A 17,386-nucleotide genomic window follows, 5' to 3' on the forward strand; every position below is an offset into this window, starting at 1 on the left:
TGAAAATTTATGCTGCAGTATTCATCAAAAGAGCTCCCCATTAGTAGACATATTGCCAATTACTCTTACCTGGACTAATGGTCATGGGATGGTCATATTTAACATCTATGCCAGGGGATCAGCGGGTGGTAAAACATCAAAAGTAATAACCGCTCTGGATCATGAGCTCGAAGATCTCCCAACATACTTGCCTTTTATTGTCGGGGGCGATGTTAATACCACTTTTGAACCGCTAGGCCAAGAAGACCAAACTCTAACAGATGAAGAAGACAGCACATGGGGTATCCCACAGTTAGAACTTCCTGCAGTTAATAAATGGACAGAGGCGGCCATCCAATTGAAGGCACTATGCCTAGTAAGAGGAATTAGAGCAGCAAATGGAAGAACTCCATCAGATCGACAGGGGAACAAAACATTTAATAATGGTAGGTCCTCCAGTCGAATAGATTATATTTTAGTGGATGTCGGACTATGGAATAGCCTGATCGATATGGCAGTTAAAACTCGAACAGAGAGCGACCACAATCCACTTTGCATGGTTCTCAAAGTGAATGCAGGAGTCAGAACACCAAATCTAGGAGAAGGTAAAACTACCCTAGACATAGTATCTTCGAACAACCAGTGTCATATTAAATGGGGTAGACTTATTGAGAACCTGGAAAGATTAGAGGACCTAAAAAAAGCTGTGTTAGAAGAGGTTGCTGAGATTAACGCACATGTTAACAAGAAAAATTTTCCTGAAATTATGCTTGACGCTCATTCAACCTTCTTTATGAAGCTCCAGGGATTTTTTAAGCAGGAGAGTAAACCAGGATTTGCACAGAATAAAAAGCCCACACAGGGATGTTATGATAAGACCTGTAGAAAAGCCAGAGTGAACCTTAGCTTAGAACTTAGAAACAAGAATATTCTAGGGGTGAGAAAAGCGAGGGACAACTACAGGAAGGTACAAAAAGAGGCTAAGAAAAAGTGGGATGAAGCCCATTGGCGTGATTTGAAATCCGCCTGTGACACAAGGAATCAGTCATTTTTGCGCTCTGGTTAAATGGGATAGAGGAGGGGTGGCCGAACCCCCACAAAACAACGTAGCACAAAACCAATGGGTAGATTTCTTTAGACCTCAATATGCTTCCGCGCCTATTGAAGGGGAATATACCCTACCACCTACAATCTTTTACCAACACCAGTTATTTACTATAAAAGATGTCAGCATGGCATTGGATTGTGTGACTAGGGGCCGCGCCCCAGGAATGGACGCCATACCAGCGGATGTGTTCCTAAGCGATCGCCGATCCTGGTGCCAGTATTTTGTGTGGCTAGCAAACTCTGTGGCGAGAGGTGCTCCCATACCTGTGTCTTGGAAGGGCGCAGAAATAATTCCGTTTTTTAAAAAGGGAAACAAATCATTACCCAGCAACTATAGACCTATTAGTCTTATAGACTCAGCCCAAAAAATAATAGGTCGTTTAATACAAAATAAACTACAATCCTGGATCGATGAAAACGATATCTTATCCCCATATCAAGCTGGGTTTCGTCCCTGCACAAGCTCAGTTGACCAGGTTTTTTTCTTTATAGCTCTGTATTGGAGGTATGTGTTGCTCACCAATGGTACCCTCTACGCTATGTTTGTAGACTTAAAATCAGCCTTCGATTTAGTACCTCGCTCCAAACTTTGGGGGGTACTTGCTGAAGCTGGATTGCCCCTGGAACTATTGACGTTACTCGTCCGCTTGCATGAGAGCAACTTTGCGAGAATAAGGTGGGGTGCTCGGGGCGAGGTGACTGACACATTCCCTGTCGATCGTGGGGTACGGCAGGGGTGCGTCTTGGCACCGACACTGTTCTCTATTTACATCAACGGGATTGTAGACCATCTAAGCCGTTCACCTACCGATGCTCCGATACTGGCTGGAGCTCGAAGAACCTGTTCTCATGTTTGCGGACGACACGCTCATAGTTTCCCGTACACCAAGTGGGCTCCAGAAGGCAGTTAATGCCTTCGGAGAGTTTTGTAAAGCTCATGGACTTGAGATAAATACATCTAAGACTAAGTTCATGTGCTTAAATCAGCGGAACACCTTTAGGGGTTCTATAAATTTTGATGGCACCCCATTGGAACAGGTTGAAGCTTTCACATACTTGGGAATAAGCCTCCAAAGTAATCTGAGCTGGAAAAAACATACTGATATGGCTGTGTTAAAGTTTCATCAATTGGCAGGCATAGTGGCACACAAACATAAAACTTCGCTGACCAAGCCTATTACACCTGCACTAGAAATTTACAACATGAAGGTAGTCAGTGCATCCCTATACGGTTCGGAACTTTGGGGTTTCTCCAACCTGAAGCAATTAACATTGGCGGAAAATAGTTTTCTCCGCCGTTTGATTGGGGTCCCCCAAAGTACTCCAACCGTAGCATTGGCCTATGATCTGGGCAAGAAAAGTATTAAGGATTTGGCACGGCTACGTCCGCTGCTATATTGGAGACGCCTAATGACCACGCCAGAACTTGTGCACTTTGCAAATGCCCTAAAAGATATCATAAGGGCAGATCGTTTTCATTCGATCTTATGGCTAAAAGAAATAAGAGGATTGCTTAGTAAGCTGGAACTTGATCATTTATGGAATTCTCCTAATACTGAAAGTTTCCCACCAAAGGCTATGCTAAAGAACATGTATTGGGAAATGGTATGGTTGTCTACCCAATGTACAGGTTCCAACACAAATTTAACAGTACGCTATTTGAACATTAAATCTGTACCCTCTTGTGAACTTTACTGGGACATTATCGAAAAACCACTTGACAGAAAACTGTATTTTCAATTTAGGATTGGGACGCTCCCCATAAAAGCGTTTACCTGCAAATGGTCGACAAACTCGGACGATAAATGTCCCCATTGTAAAGATTTGATAGAGGATAAAGCCCATATACTGTTTGTTTGTCCTTTGTATGTTAATCCACGACGTAAATGGATAAAACCAGTGTGCCTAAACCTAGGAACACGCAGGTGTACAGAGGCACTAAGAATAATGGAATCAGACTGTAAACCCTTCCTGGCGATTGCTATCGCAAAATTCCTAGGCTGGTCATGGATTATACGTACTCGTATCTTACAGCAGCTAGGCACAGACTAAAGATACCTTTGATATGGTTGATTAATTTTATTTAATGTAGCTAATTTCGTAAACAGTACTATGTTTAATAAGTTTCTTAATGTTGTTTTTAACTTTGTCTTAGTATTTATTGTATTGTGTAAGTTAGGATGTAAAATTGCTTTTATGACTGTTGTCGAATAAAGCTTTGAAATTGGATTGGACTCTGTTTCTTTTATTTTATGTTTGTCTTTGGTTCGTGCAAAACATGCTTTTCTATCCCCACTCTTGAGCAAGTTTGTGAATTCAAATGCACTTGAACCCCCACATGCATCAACCTATTTAGGAAGTGCAAACGGTGCGAATCGGTAAATTCGGCCGTTTGCACTTACTAAATACGTTTTTGGGATGCTTCAAACAGAGTGCCATATTTCGCTATTTTTTGCATTTCTTAAAAATGCAAATGCAATTAAGGAATCGCATTTGTGCGATTCCTTAATTGCAATGCATCATTTTGTTTTAAATTGCGAAGTTGGAAATTGGAAGTGCAAATTAACACGAGGTTGACCCTCGTGTTAATTTGCGAAAATTTATAAAAAAGCAAAAAAATGCATTTTTTAAACTTGCATGTTACAGACACACATGTCCTTAGGACATGTGTGTGTGAAACATGCACTTGAAAATACATTTCAGGGGTTCAGGGGGGGGTCCTTTGGACACCCCTCTGCACCCTTGCAATGCATCAACAAATTGCGAGTGCAAAAAAAAAAATGCAAAACGGCATTGATTCCTAAGGGCCTCTAGGCCCATAGGAATCAATGTAATGCCATTCCTTAATTGCGATTCGCAATTAAGAAATCGCAATTTCCGAAAATTAAGAAATCCTAAAAACGTTTAGGATTTCTTGATGCATGGGATTTTGCATTTCCTAAATAGCGATTCCTTAATTTTCGCTATTTAAGAAATGCAAAATCCTAGATTGATGCATGTGGGGGAAAATGTGTGCCTGTCCTACATTTGCTCACATTCACGATTGGACTTTGCACTCTGCTTTAGATTAGACATGGGGTCTTCAAACTGGGGGGGGCGGCCTTCCCAGGGGGACCTCCACTGATGTGGAAAACATTAGCTGCAGCAAGCCACTCTGTAATGGAACATCACTAACTTCTTTTGTCACTTATACCCTAGCAGAGAGTATGTGTCGATAGAAGGGACTCAAAACATTCTTCACAACCCCATACCCATTTCTAATAATTACGCATTAGTGAGGTCAGTCCGACAGAACAGTATGTTTGGGAATCGTGTATGTATTTGGTTGCGTTTTTAAAACGGTAACCGAACTTAACTGCAATATTTAAATAAGTCCAGACATATTTGAACACTGGCAATTTAATTGAAAAACTGTAAAATATGTTGAGGGAGGCCTGATGAATTTTATTTTTTGAATGGGAGAGGGGGTGGCGCGGTTTTAAAAATTTGAAGACTACTGGATTAGACTGTCATCAGTCTGTCCGTTAAAAGCTCTTGTGGTTGGAACATTCTTTTTGTTTTTATTTGTATTTTTAGCGTTCATCAGTATATGGCAAAGGTGAAGTCTTTAAAGGAAGAGCTGGAGGAAGTGAAATCGAACCTCAACAGTACAGAAGATAAGAGGGCACAGGCGCTGGCTCACAACAAACAGCTGGTAAGTGTTGCAACCACAATAATATCATGAAAATCGTCACTATTGTTTTTTTAAATGCTTGTGCGCTTCCAGTCCATTTTCCTTTACAGCTATCATCAGGTCTGTATTTAAGGGCCTGCATATTTTGCATAGGTTTACCTTCAATCAATGTTTTTTTTTTTTTTTAAACTGCACTCCACTTTATATCATAATGAATAATTTTATGCCTAAATCCTCCTTTGGGAGGAATATACTTGCTATTCGAATACACCTCCATAGTGTTGTTTCTTGTAAAAGGAGAGGCGCTGCCCGTGTTTAAAGATAATTGACTCAAGACGCAGCTGAATAAGATGGGGAGTGAGAGCCTCCCCTGAGCTGCAGACCTGGGCTAAACCTGAAACATGATTTCATCACAAGAAATGTAGGGATGTGCTGGAGAAACAGAAGGGCTGTGCCCACTGGTGACCCTTAACTGTCCCCTCGGCTTGACCGTGTGCTGACCGGAATTATTCCTGGAATGGTTGCTAAAAGCATGTTTTCACTTTCTGGTGTGTCACCCTACCCCACTTGGATGTCTGAGAGGAATCCTATACACACCTTTTCAGTGAAGACCAGTGGCCAGTTCTCCCACGTTTCTGGAGTCATCAGTGTACCCCTTTTGGTGTCACCCTGAGCAGATGCTAAACTACCTTATTTTCCCGGGGTGGGTGGCGGGGAGGCGGCCTAGATTGTCCAGTGGGTTCTCTAGTTTTAATATTTCCTGGGCGCCCCCAACACTGGAAATTCTTGATCCAGACCAACCAGTTTTGAGATGCAGACCCCTGAAGTTTTCCCATCACCCTTGAAGCGTAATGTGGTGCTACTATTGTTAGTTTGTTACCCAGCTTGCATTCCTGTGGGGACCTTTGTGTCACTGACAGCAAGGAGTCCACCATCTCTGAAACGCAACACCCACTCCTTCCTTCTAGTCCTTGACCGGATTTCAGCCCCCATCACGTGACAGAGCATCCCATATTTATGGGACTTAGTTGGAGTCCATTTTGCTGTTTGTAGGATGGAGATTTGAAGATGATGTTCTAGGTTACCAAAGAATGTGCTTTTTTTGTAATCACCTTCCTAGGTTTGGGAAATGAGAGAAAATGTCAGATAACTTAACAGACATTTGTGTTTATTACAAATCAATATCTTTGTACAAGATACACAGCACATAGGAAATAAACTGAACACAATATGTTGCACTTTTGCGATGTGGTTGAAGGTGGCTGGTACATGAATTCTAAGGATGAGCCTGTCCGTGGGCAAATGCAGGTTAGCAATGCAGAGCCCCACCACATAGCACCAACAAAGATTGTGGTGAGTCGCAATGGCCCCAAACTCATCAGTACTGCTCCAGCCGGTACAGCACTTCCATCCACGATCATGTCCATGAGCAGGAAAGGGAAGGACTTCCTTCCTGCTGGTGGAATGTAAATCCAACCAATCGTGGAGCTGCTCTCATAGTAAGAGCAGCTCCAGGATTGGTGGGAGCAGGCCACCCCAGTCCTCATTTTGAGGCTGGGGGCCTGTGCCAGAAAACCCCTGGCTGTGATTGCTGGGTCTATAGTGCGCATGTCGGGCTGGCCACAGCAGGAGAACCAGCCAACCCGACATATGCACTGCAGGGGCAGCTGTAATCCCAAAATGCAGCATTCAGTCCCACCACGTGCCCTCACATTTGCACATGCAGGTAGATAATAAAATGGCATTCCTATGCCAATTTATTTATTTGTGTGTGCCAGCTGCGCTGCAGCAGGAGGGACAACACTTCTCCACTTTTGAGGAGGAGCTACCGCTGGCATTTGCTTTTATGTAATTATTTTTTATCTCTCTTTATTATTCTATTATGTTTCAGAGAGTTGAGTATTGATGCCTATTTAGAGGTCTGGCCAAGAGGAAAGTTTAGCTGTTTACCCAGCCATTTAAAAAAATAGATCTTAAATATGAATACATAAATGCATACATACAGGGGATTTCAGTCAACCCTCTTTATCAGTTTGTCTCTTCAGCTGCCTTTCACATTTTGCGTCCTCTCACCAAAGCATGCAGAATGGGGCAGTGGATCGGCTTAATTCTTCCATACGCTGTCTTGTACTGTGAGTGGCTGCATTTTCGCCTGCTCACATAAATGCAGCCGCCTAACAAGGAGTGAACTCCAGTGACAAGGCTGGTATGAATGATCTCGTGGACAGCTCCTTTTTTTTTTTTTCCTCTTTTCCCCCAGGTTTGCTTTCTTTTCATACTGCTGCGAGTGTGAACACAAAAAGAAAATATATAAACACATTGCATGCTTGCTTTTTTTGGTTAGTTGTTGAGCAGCTTGTAGTACCAGGGATGCACACCATCTCCTTGAAGAGCCATTATTATCTGAAGGCTGCCTGCTCCCCCAAGTTTTTCTCGTTATTTTCAAAATGTCTATGCGCCAGGTGGTCTTTTAAACCTTTTGCTCTCTTGAATGTAGTCTTTGGAGAATTCTCAATGATTCCGGAGTGTCAGTTTTTATGATGTTCCAATCAGTCGCGACTCCTGGAGGGAGAGCTGCGGGGCGGGCTGGGGGAGGATCAGGGTGTCGGGTAGTAAACTCCGGCATATGGCCGAACAGATTTAAAGTACATAAATAAATAAAACAAATTAAATTGCGCGCTGCAACGCCATTTGCGCCATTGAGACCGAAAAGAACTTAACAGAGCAACCCTTCCTACATTTTCAAAAATAGAGGAAAAAGAGACATATATAGAAATTAAACAAATAATGTTTTTTAATCCTTTTATGTACACACCAAATCATGTTTATGATATGAATATGAAAAAGAAAATCATGTTGATCACTCCTGTTTAGACACATTTTCATAGCGCACTTTATTTCTTTGTTTCGGCAATTGCTTGTGGTACTTTTGCAGAATGTTGAACATTTGACAAGAGCATATTGTCAGAGACCTCTTTTTGCAGCACAGGTTTTGCAGGTACGTGTACTTATAAATTCTGTGGATAGAGGCTCTAGAAATTTGGTCGGTTTAAGGCCCCCATCAAAATCTTCCCAACAGCAATTCACACAGATCTTTCTCAACATTTACATGATCCAAAGTATTTATACATCTTCTGATTAAGTAGAATGCTCGTTTAATGTGTCCACTCACAGATAGGATGTCAATGGAAGGTCACTTAGCGGGACTGATCTCGTGAACTCACTGTACCAAAGCCCGTCAAATGCATGACAGTCAGAACTCATTTTCCACACACACAAGGTATTTTTCCACGTATTTAAAGTCACATTCTTCGTTGGTTTAAGCAAATCCTTTTAGAAACTTCACACGTTCTGCACTTTAAGCTCCACGCTTTGTTCCAAATTTGCTCATAGTGTCATCATCCGTAAGAACAGGTGCCTTGATAAAAGAAAACTCGGCATCTATGGGTCAGGTTTCTTGTACAGAATATGAAGCAGGATTAAGTGTCTTTCCTCATCTGTTCCATTACGTATCCATAACTCTGCCAATCCTTGACATATGAATATTGCAACAAATCTAGAAAGCAGAATAATATATCTGTCATTTGACAATTCAATGACTAGATTGGAACCATTTTGAATAGCCCACTTAACATGTGGTAGAATACAAAGTTCAGTGTCTTCCAATTTGCTGTTAAGCTCTTGAACAATATGGCCTGTACATTTTGAATATCTCTGCAGGCACCAACTCCTCATTGACAATCATTCCACCTGCAATAATTAGACATGTAGTGTTCATTGAAGCATTAGCAAGATTTTGCGAGTTAATATCTCCAAGTTCATCTTGTTCGATTTACAGCAGTTTTCAACGAGGACACCTTTTGGAATTTAAATTCTTCAGGGGAAAGGGTTTTTCAAGCTCTTGTACGAGTTTGTTCTTTACTGGTTTGGATGCAGCATCTTCATAAAATAATGTATTTGTTGGAAGAAGATCATGCAACAGAATGTCCTTGATCAATTCCCCTCTTTCTTTTGCTACGTTCAACTGTGTGTGCTTGCAAAAGTTGTATTTTTGTAACCTGTTTGCTCGTGGCTGGTTGGTCGAAACTCTTACTATGGCAATGGAAGTGTAGCTTTAGTTATTATGTCAAACATCCTTTTCTCTTTCAGTACAAATATCTTTCTTCAGTTCTGCACATAGTTTTGATACATTTTCCAGGGCATCTAGTAGATGTCTTTATATCGTTATCCAGATATGTTTGGTCACAAAGTTGTGTATTTGTGCAGGCTCAGTAATGTCAAGGGTTTCCCTTGCTGCTGCATGAAATGAAGAAGGCTGTTTACAAGTTTAGTAAAACATTCCCCTCTCTTTCCCACAAGTTTGCGGTGAGGAACAGTTTTACAGTAGTCTATTCATTTTGAATTTGTAATCTCTGAAAACTTTGCAAATAAAAAGGACTTCATGATTAAACTAGCTGCCATTGAGCAACATATTCACTTTTATGTGTCTGACCAACACTTCCCCATGCGCTATTCTGTGATCTCTGGATCATCCATTCCATTTTAATCTCTGGAGCCACAGCATTGAACCTTCCCTTTCTGTCTTGCAGTAAAAAATGTCTTTGGATGAATTTTCTGTAGAGAAATGTTTTTTTCACCTCTAGCTTCTTCACTCTATCCAAATGTCAGGACCCACATCTGCGGTAGTTTATGCAATCAAATTCGCAAAACACTGTATTCAGTGACCCCACAGTCTTCACGTGCAGCTTCCAATCACTTTCTGGATCTGCATTTACAAAGTTTGTCACTAGAGCTATCACATGATAGCTCTAGTGAAAAACTTTGTAAACATTTCCCCAGTACTTGATTTTGAACTGAGTTTCTTGACATTGCATGGTTTTGCATTATGTCCTTTGAATGAAGTACACCCTGTGCATTGCTCACTTCTGAGATAAAATATGCAAAATCTAATTTGTCATTCTTGTTCCAGAAAGCATTCCAATTCAATGTTTCTATGGCCTCTGATATGATGGGCATACCGTGTAGCAAACTAACATAATCCTTTCCGCTCAATACTGACTAGACAGTTTTGTTTCCAAAGATTTCAGCCTCAATAAGTGCATCTTCTATGCCACATCCACAGAGTACTTCCTGCACACTGCAACACAACTTTTGTCATGTGAAAAATGCCTACCGTTGGATAAATATCATTAAATTCTACTGGATTGTTCATAAAAATGTCAGCTTCAGTACGGAATACAGCCTCATTGCAGAAAATTGGCTTGATAGGCTGGTCTTTAAGCTGAGCATGCACATTTTGGAATTTTATTTTAATCAGTGTATACTGGTGCATAGTTTGTGACTGTAGATGGTATCATTGGTAAAAACCCAACCTCCTTCAGTGTGATGGTATTCTGGAAGATCCGAGCATGAATTCCAGCCCATGAAGGAACTGGCTTTTCTTATTCCTCCAGTCCGCACCGATCCATGTCTTAAGCCACTTTAAAGCTTTCTGGTTGACTTGAGCATGTCGATGGCCTGTAATGATTTTGCACATGTTGGTAAGCAGTTGGTGTATATGTTTGCAGTAGTGTTTGTTTAGGCCTGCAGCAGACACAGCTGGTTTTCTAGTAGCTACTTCATTGGTACAGTCTTGAAAAACTGCCATGGCAATATCATGTGCGCTGGGTGTTCCAAAGAAAGAAGTAGTCTTCAAAACCAAAATTATCTTAAGCAGCAATTGTATATCCTTTCCTGGTTACGTGGTGTGGAAGTCGTGTGCTGTCTGATTCAAACACATTTTAAGCATGAGCTGCTAACAAATCCTGCTCATACTGTCATAACTTGTTGATACACCAATCCTATTCAGTGAAGTAATTAGCTTTTTGCAGTTATGTAATACATGAACCATGATTTGGAAAAGACAGTACATGCACAGCTTAAGCCCGCTGGGGTTATCTTCCATTTCTTCCCTTATATCTTCAATGCCATCATCAATGTAATCAGCTCTGTTCTGAACTCAAGAACTTTAGTGTGTAACAGTTTTGCTTTGCTGATATTAAGCAATGATGTAAAAAATGTTAAGACAACATCAGGCCTTCTTGTTAACTGTTGATTTGCAGATGTTTCTTAAAGTGGTTCCTGCTGATTTTACTGCATTCTGTGATCTTATTTTGGCAGCTAGAACATCATGAGTCAAATGAACTGAACACCATTTGTAGCTCATTCTTTTGTTAGACTGACAAAACAAATTGTCATTGTACATCCTCACCAGAAAAATCTTAATTTTATTATTCTATATCAATAAAGTTTCATCAATAATGACCAATACTTCTCAGATCTCACGGAGTGTGAACCCATTGCCAGCACTCAAGAGTGGCTTTAAAACTTCATTTGCTTTTTCAAATAGTGCAAATTTAACTGAAGGCTGGTGGTTACGTTGCTGCTGGGAGCTCATTGTACATTCATATTTTCGAATGTATGCATGTGTGCAGTTAGGGTGGGCTTTCAAATCTGCTGCAAATACATTCACATTACTGTTTAGATAAGCTACTCAGCTGAAAACCTCATCTTGGAAGAAACTAGGTGCAGATAAAAACATGTTTGCCCTTTTAGACTCACATACTCTGCACTTTGTTCTTTCATAAATCCCTTTGGCCCTTGTTCTGACTAAACCACAGGTCTGAACTGGTGTGGCAAAGTGAGCTAAAGAACAATGATGGATTCAACCCAGATCTGTGACTGGGGGTGAGTGTCTGAAAAGTTTCAGTGCTCCTTCCATCATCTCCTTGTGTTTGCTTTAAACCACAGGTAACACATTGAAGGTCCTCTGCTTTCTGATCAGTTGGAGGTGGACGAGGAGTAGCCATCGATCTTCTAAGTGGATTGGCATTGAGTTTGGTTGTCGTCACTTCCACAGAAGTCTCTGATTCATGTTGTGATTCACTGGTTTCTGCTATTTGTTTACTCATTTTCCAGACTTTTTTCCACTGTATAGAACTTGTAGCCCTTGTTGTAACAATGATAAAATATTTGATCCTCTTCACCCATCAGTTTAAATGTTTTGTGATCTTAGTCTTGGCGTATTTCTGCTGCATGTAAAACTCTTGTCTGTCCAGCCACAGTAGATGTTCGATTTTCTTTTTAATTAGTTTGGCATATGACACATTTTTATTTGTTGAGGGAGCCTCGATTATGTAGCTAGCAACACTTTGTCACAAGGTCATGCTCCTCTGCTACCACCTGCTTCGCTCATGTTTACGAATTTGAATCAACGGAAAACCTGAAACAAAAACAGTTTCATAATAAATTCCCAATATGATGGCCAAAACACATCGTTACAGAGCCACCATTTTGGAAAAAGTTGCTCTTAGTCTTTTTATGTTTTCCATAAGACTACTTGACCCCTAAAACCTATGTTTTGACACCAAAATGAAGAATATAGGTCTTATGGTTCCTGAAATATTACATCACTGCAACACATCCACCATCTTTAAAAATGTCAACCAGAAACATTCAGCCCAGATTTGCAATGTCTATTCAAGGTAAATCACTTCTTTAATGATAGAAAAACACAAATCAAAAATGAAAATCTCTGGACAACAATTTTTTTACTAAGGTATATCAAGAGGCCAGGACTACAAGATCTTTCGCACATTTTGCTTACTTTGTGTAGTACAGAAACACACCGCTAAGTGTTTTAAATCATTTTGTTTATATGCTTAGAATTCAGTTTTCAAACTGGACTAAGTGGACAGCATCTTTCAGGTCCCCTGAAATTCGAAAGACAGGCGGAATGGGTAGTCGCCATACTGTATTAAAGATCATAAAAATGCATTGTGCTTGACAGTGAATAAAACCACATTTGGTTTAAACTTCTTGGTTTTTTTTGGTCGGTGAATGCACACTTTGTACGAATCCCTGAGTGCAGCCAGTTCTTTATACTTTGTGAACTATTTTTTCATACAGCACAGGTGGTTCACCCAAGGCAGTCTAGTGGAGTACTAGCTATAGTAGTTAGTTGTGTGCAAAGGTACCCTTTGATTAAGTTCACCACTGGATAGTTCTAATTAGGTCTGCTTTTCCATAGACCGAGCACTTTTTGGTTTGTTAATAACTTTGGCACTAATTAACAAACTTTCACGAACTTCACAAAAAAATTGTATCCACCTCCACTCCTTCGGGGACCGTTTTGTGTTGATCTGTCCAGCAGGATCCGAGGAAAAAAGGGGGAGTCCCAAAACTAAATTTCCACATGTACTGTTCATAGACTTAGTCAGTGCTACCAGAAAAAACTTCTAAAAGGAATTCCACCAAATTTAGCAGAAAGCTAGATTTTGGTCCAGATAGTGTGTTTTTTATGATACGGTGTTTAACCATTCATTAGTCTTGGAGATATTAAGCTCCAAAAATAATTGTAACTCTAGGTGGTTGGCTTTGAGGAACTCTGGTGAGACCCCTCAAACCTAACTTCAAAAAAAGTGTTTTGATCCCCCAGTTATCTTTTTATCCCTTGTACAAATACGCTCCCACAGGAGTCCAACTTACTTGTGAGTAAGGGCTCTGATTGGCCAGCAACAAGAGGAAAATGTTGCTGGCAGCCATTATAGGACTTTGAGATGTAGTCCACTGTCCTGAAGCTTGAAAATAACATCCCTGTCCAGAAGCTTGAAAATAAAATGAATGTAAGGGGGCAGGGTAGGAATGCCCTGCCACCCTAAGTCCTGAATGAGGAGGACTGTTTCTGCCATGGTCCTGCGTGATTGCAGCCCCAAAAAAATAGATATTTGGGGAGGGGCTGATTGTGTAGGGCTCCCCTCCTTGAGCCCATTAAGAACCCAAGGGTCTCTAATCCCTAGGGTTGGGTATCTTAAGTAAGGGAAAAGGGTGTGTGACCACCCCATCCCCTAAAGCCTTTTTTGGCCCTAGGGACCCGATCCTCAATTGCCAAAAAATGATAAAAGGGGGGAGTGAGATCAACAAGCCTTAAAAGGCCTCGGGACCCCAACTCCATGGGGCCGGCTCAAGTACTCTGTCCTGAGGAGCTTAAAAACACTGCTAGAAAAACAGACTTTTAAGGTGAGTAGTTTGGTGTTGATAGTGTTGTCGAGTGTTTCATATAAAAGAGCTTGTCTCCACCTAAAACTTGGAATCAACCTAGAGCTCCCTCCTACAATTTTTGCATAATTTATGCAGAACTCGAAGCCTGAAACGTTGTGTGTGTATATACATGTGATCAAGGTTACTTGGTAACCGAAACGCGTCATGCCAGAGAAGGATCGTGATAAGAGATTAAATCTTCCTGAAAATATTTACCTGCTGCGTGGTGGTCCGTTATTTCTGTGGTATAAAGCACGCCGCATGCAGAATTCACAAAGATATATATATATATATATATATATATATATAACATCCAAACCTTCGTTATAGCAATACACAAAGGCGCTGACTCCGTGGGATTCTGTCAAAGAGGAATTTATTCACCAAACGATGATGGCTTACGCGTTTCGGCGGGACAACCGCCTTGTTCACAACAACTTCATAGTGAAAACAATAAGAATATATACACACACCCACAACAGGTTTGTCGGAGCCTCCTGATGACGTAGGTTAGTTGCTATGGTTACCCTCTCCCTTCTCATAGACATGGAAGAGATACATTTAGGTAACAGAAACATTTGTAACACGAGTGTTTCAGGGTATTGCAAATCCTAATTTTAGATTTTCCTCAACTGAAACATAATTCATTCTATTTGTAAACTTAATAGTTCATACATAAATAGTCTTATTTGCAATTACTCTCATTGTCATTTCTACTTTCTAATGTTTCTGTAGCGATGTACTCATGCAACAGCAATACCTGTATGCTTGACCATTACAAAAAGTGCAAAAAAAGGGCAATGTTTGTGTTTTAAAACAGTGAAAAACAATAATATAAGATTTTTTTTTTTTAATGGACTGTGAAATTAAAAAATCACGCGACTTCTCGCAGTACTGGATTACATTGTAGCCATCAGTATACACCCATATAGCAGTTTCAATAGACCTTTTAACATTAATTTATAGCATCTTTACACAAGGTATATAGCCCCAGTGGGCTCACAGTCAGTTGTGGGCTATTGTAACTCTCCCATATGTATGTCATGGTGATGTTGGCCTCCAATATCTCTTTTGTCTCATATCGGGTAACTCAGTACTGTGATATTGTAAATTAGCTTGTGTAAATTAAACATTTGATACACCTTTGTGCTCCAAACAACCAAACTATCTCATTGTGAAATTTACTTACAATCTAAAGTGCTAATACTGTAATTTTGTACTCATATCCCTATTACGAAGTTTCAGAGGAGTGGGATATGTGATTCGCATGGAGCTAATTAATAATGAAATTACAGATACCAAAGGGTAAATATATGAATGTCGGGCCAGTTTTTGATGTTTTCGGTTATAAGTGCACGCTTAATGCTTCATCGGAGTTTAAGCCGTTAGGAGCCTTGGTATCGAGCAAGATAATATATCTCGATTCCAAGTGCCTAAGTGCTAGGAGTCTGTTACCTCCTCTTATGTTCTTGTTGATACAGTCAATAACAAAGTATTGCAAATCCTCAACTCGCCCTCCGTGAAAAGCGTTGATATGGCGTGCCACAGGATAACTTGGGTCATCGTTGGCCACAGCTCTCAAATGCTGCAGAATCCTTACATGTACTGGATGCAAGGTACTTCCAACGTACCTTTTCTTGCAAGTACATTGCAAAACATAGATTGCATATTCTGTCTTGCAATTAAAATTCCCTCTCAACTCCAAAGGTGTTTTCCTGAGTGGGAGGTGTACTTTGCTGAGGTTAATGCCATGCTGGCATGCTTTGCACTTTGTGCACTTAAAAAATCCCTTCTTCTTCTGAAGCCAATTGGTATTACTCACTTGGCTCGGAATGTTAGATACCAATTCCTGCTTCATAGATTTAGCCCTTCTGTATGTAATCTGCGGCAACTTAGCACATGATGATCCTAGTATGGGGTCACTGCGTACTATTGGCCAATGCCTGTACAGAATTTTTTGTACATTGGTATGATAGGCATTGTACCCTGTGATGATTCGCGGCGTCTCAGTTTTTTTGTTTGGTGTTATAAATGTGATGTTCCTAAGTACAAGATTCTCTCTACTCTTGTTCATTGCTTTGTTCTCTGCTGTTTCTAGAACTTTCTCAGAGTAGCCTCTGGAGCGCAATCTTTTAAACAGCTGCTTTTTGGATGTTTCAAAGCTGTCTTGTGTGCTACAGTTGCGCTTCATTCTGAGGCACTCTGCATAGGGGATGCTTGTAATGAGACTGTGAGGATGAAAACTTCCGGCATGCAAGATGGTGTTGCCGGAAGTTGGTTTTCTGTAGGTCCTCGTTTGAATCTTGTTTTCGGAAACAAATAATTCTAAGTCCAAGAAAACAATCGAGGTTTTGCTTGCATTGCATGTGAACTTCAAATTCAGAGAGTTCTCATTCAATTCTTCAGCAAACTCCCTGGCACTCTCCTCACTTCCTTTCCATAACAGGAAAATGTTGTCTATGTAACGACTGTAGTGCATCACATTAGCCGACATTTGTGTGCTGTGTTTTGCCATGAGCACTTGCTCCTCCTACCAGCCCATATGCAAATTAGCATAGCTGGGGGCGAAGCAAGTGCCCATGGCAGTCCCCTGAATTTGCTGGTAGAGAAGTTTGTTGTACATAAATGTCTCAAAAATAACACACCACTCAATCATCTGTAACAGCATGGCAGTGTGCTGATGTAATGCTATGTCCCTAGTATTAAGATAGTGTTTAGTGGCATGCAGCCCGTCACTGTGTCTAATACTGGTGTACAGACTCTGTAGTCTGTACATCCAAAGTGACCAAGACAAAGTCAGAGTGCCAATCTGCATTATACATTTTTGCCTATATATATATATAGTTTGTCCAAAGACGAGGACGCACTCACAAGTGGAAAGTGTCATCGGAGTTTTTTTATTCAGGGAAACCTGCTTCCTTCATCGTGAAAATTCCTTGCCTTATGCGTTTCAGACTCCCTTAGTCCTTGTTCACAGGCATGAATAAATACAGCAACATCGAGCACTTCACTTTCTGCTGCATGCTGACATCGATAATCGCCGCCAGGTGGCTTCTCCAGTGAGCAAAATTTCTCAAGGCATGCTGGATCTTGTGGTGCCTTTATGAATAATGTAACCCTCCAGTGGGTGTGTGCCATGAAACATTGCAAATTAATTATTACTGGATGGAAACACTACACCCAGCATGACCCCCTACACTACACACACACACACACACACACACACCACTGCACTACCCTAAACCCTAAATCTACCCCAAGCACGACCCCTACACTACCCAATCACTACTGCACTACCCTAAACCCTAAAACACTACCCCCAGCATGACCCCTACACTACCCCAACAGCACTGCGCTACCTTAAACCCTAAAACACGACCCCCTACACTACACAAACACCACTGCACTACCCTAAGCACTAAAACACTACCCCCAGCACGACCCCTACACTACACAAACACCATTGCGCTATCCTAAACCCTAAAACACTACCCCAGCACGACCCCTACACTACCCAAACACCACTGCGCTACCCTAAATCCTAAAACA

At 40.9% G+C, this 17,386-nt stretch overlaps 1 protein-coding gene across 5 annotated transcripts in view; it reads left to right on the forward strand.

The window, feature by feature from the left end:
* Positions 1–17,386, forward strand: part of IRAG2 (inositol 1,4,5-triphosphate receptor associated 2) — a 1,168,119-nt gene that overhangs the window by 283,444 nt on the left and 867,289 nt on the right. For all 5 annotated transcript variants that reach the window (XM_078674100.1, XM_078674103.1, XM_078674104.1 and 2 more), the window contains one exon: positions 4,663–4,780. In XM_078674100.1, coding sequence (XP_078530226.1) covers positions 4,663–4,780 — 118 coding nt within the window. The remainder of the gene's footprint in view (positions 1–4,662; positions 4,781–17,386) is intronic.

This window comes from Lissotriton helveticus, chromosome 1_1, assembly GCF_964261635.1.
Source record: "Lissotriton helveticus chromosome 1_1, aLisHel1.1, whole genome shotgun sequence".
Lineage (NCBI taxonomy): Eukaryota > Metazoa > Chordata > Amphibia > Caudata > Salamandridae > Lissotriton > Lissotriton helveticus.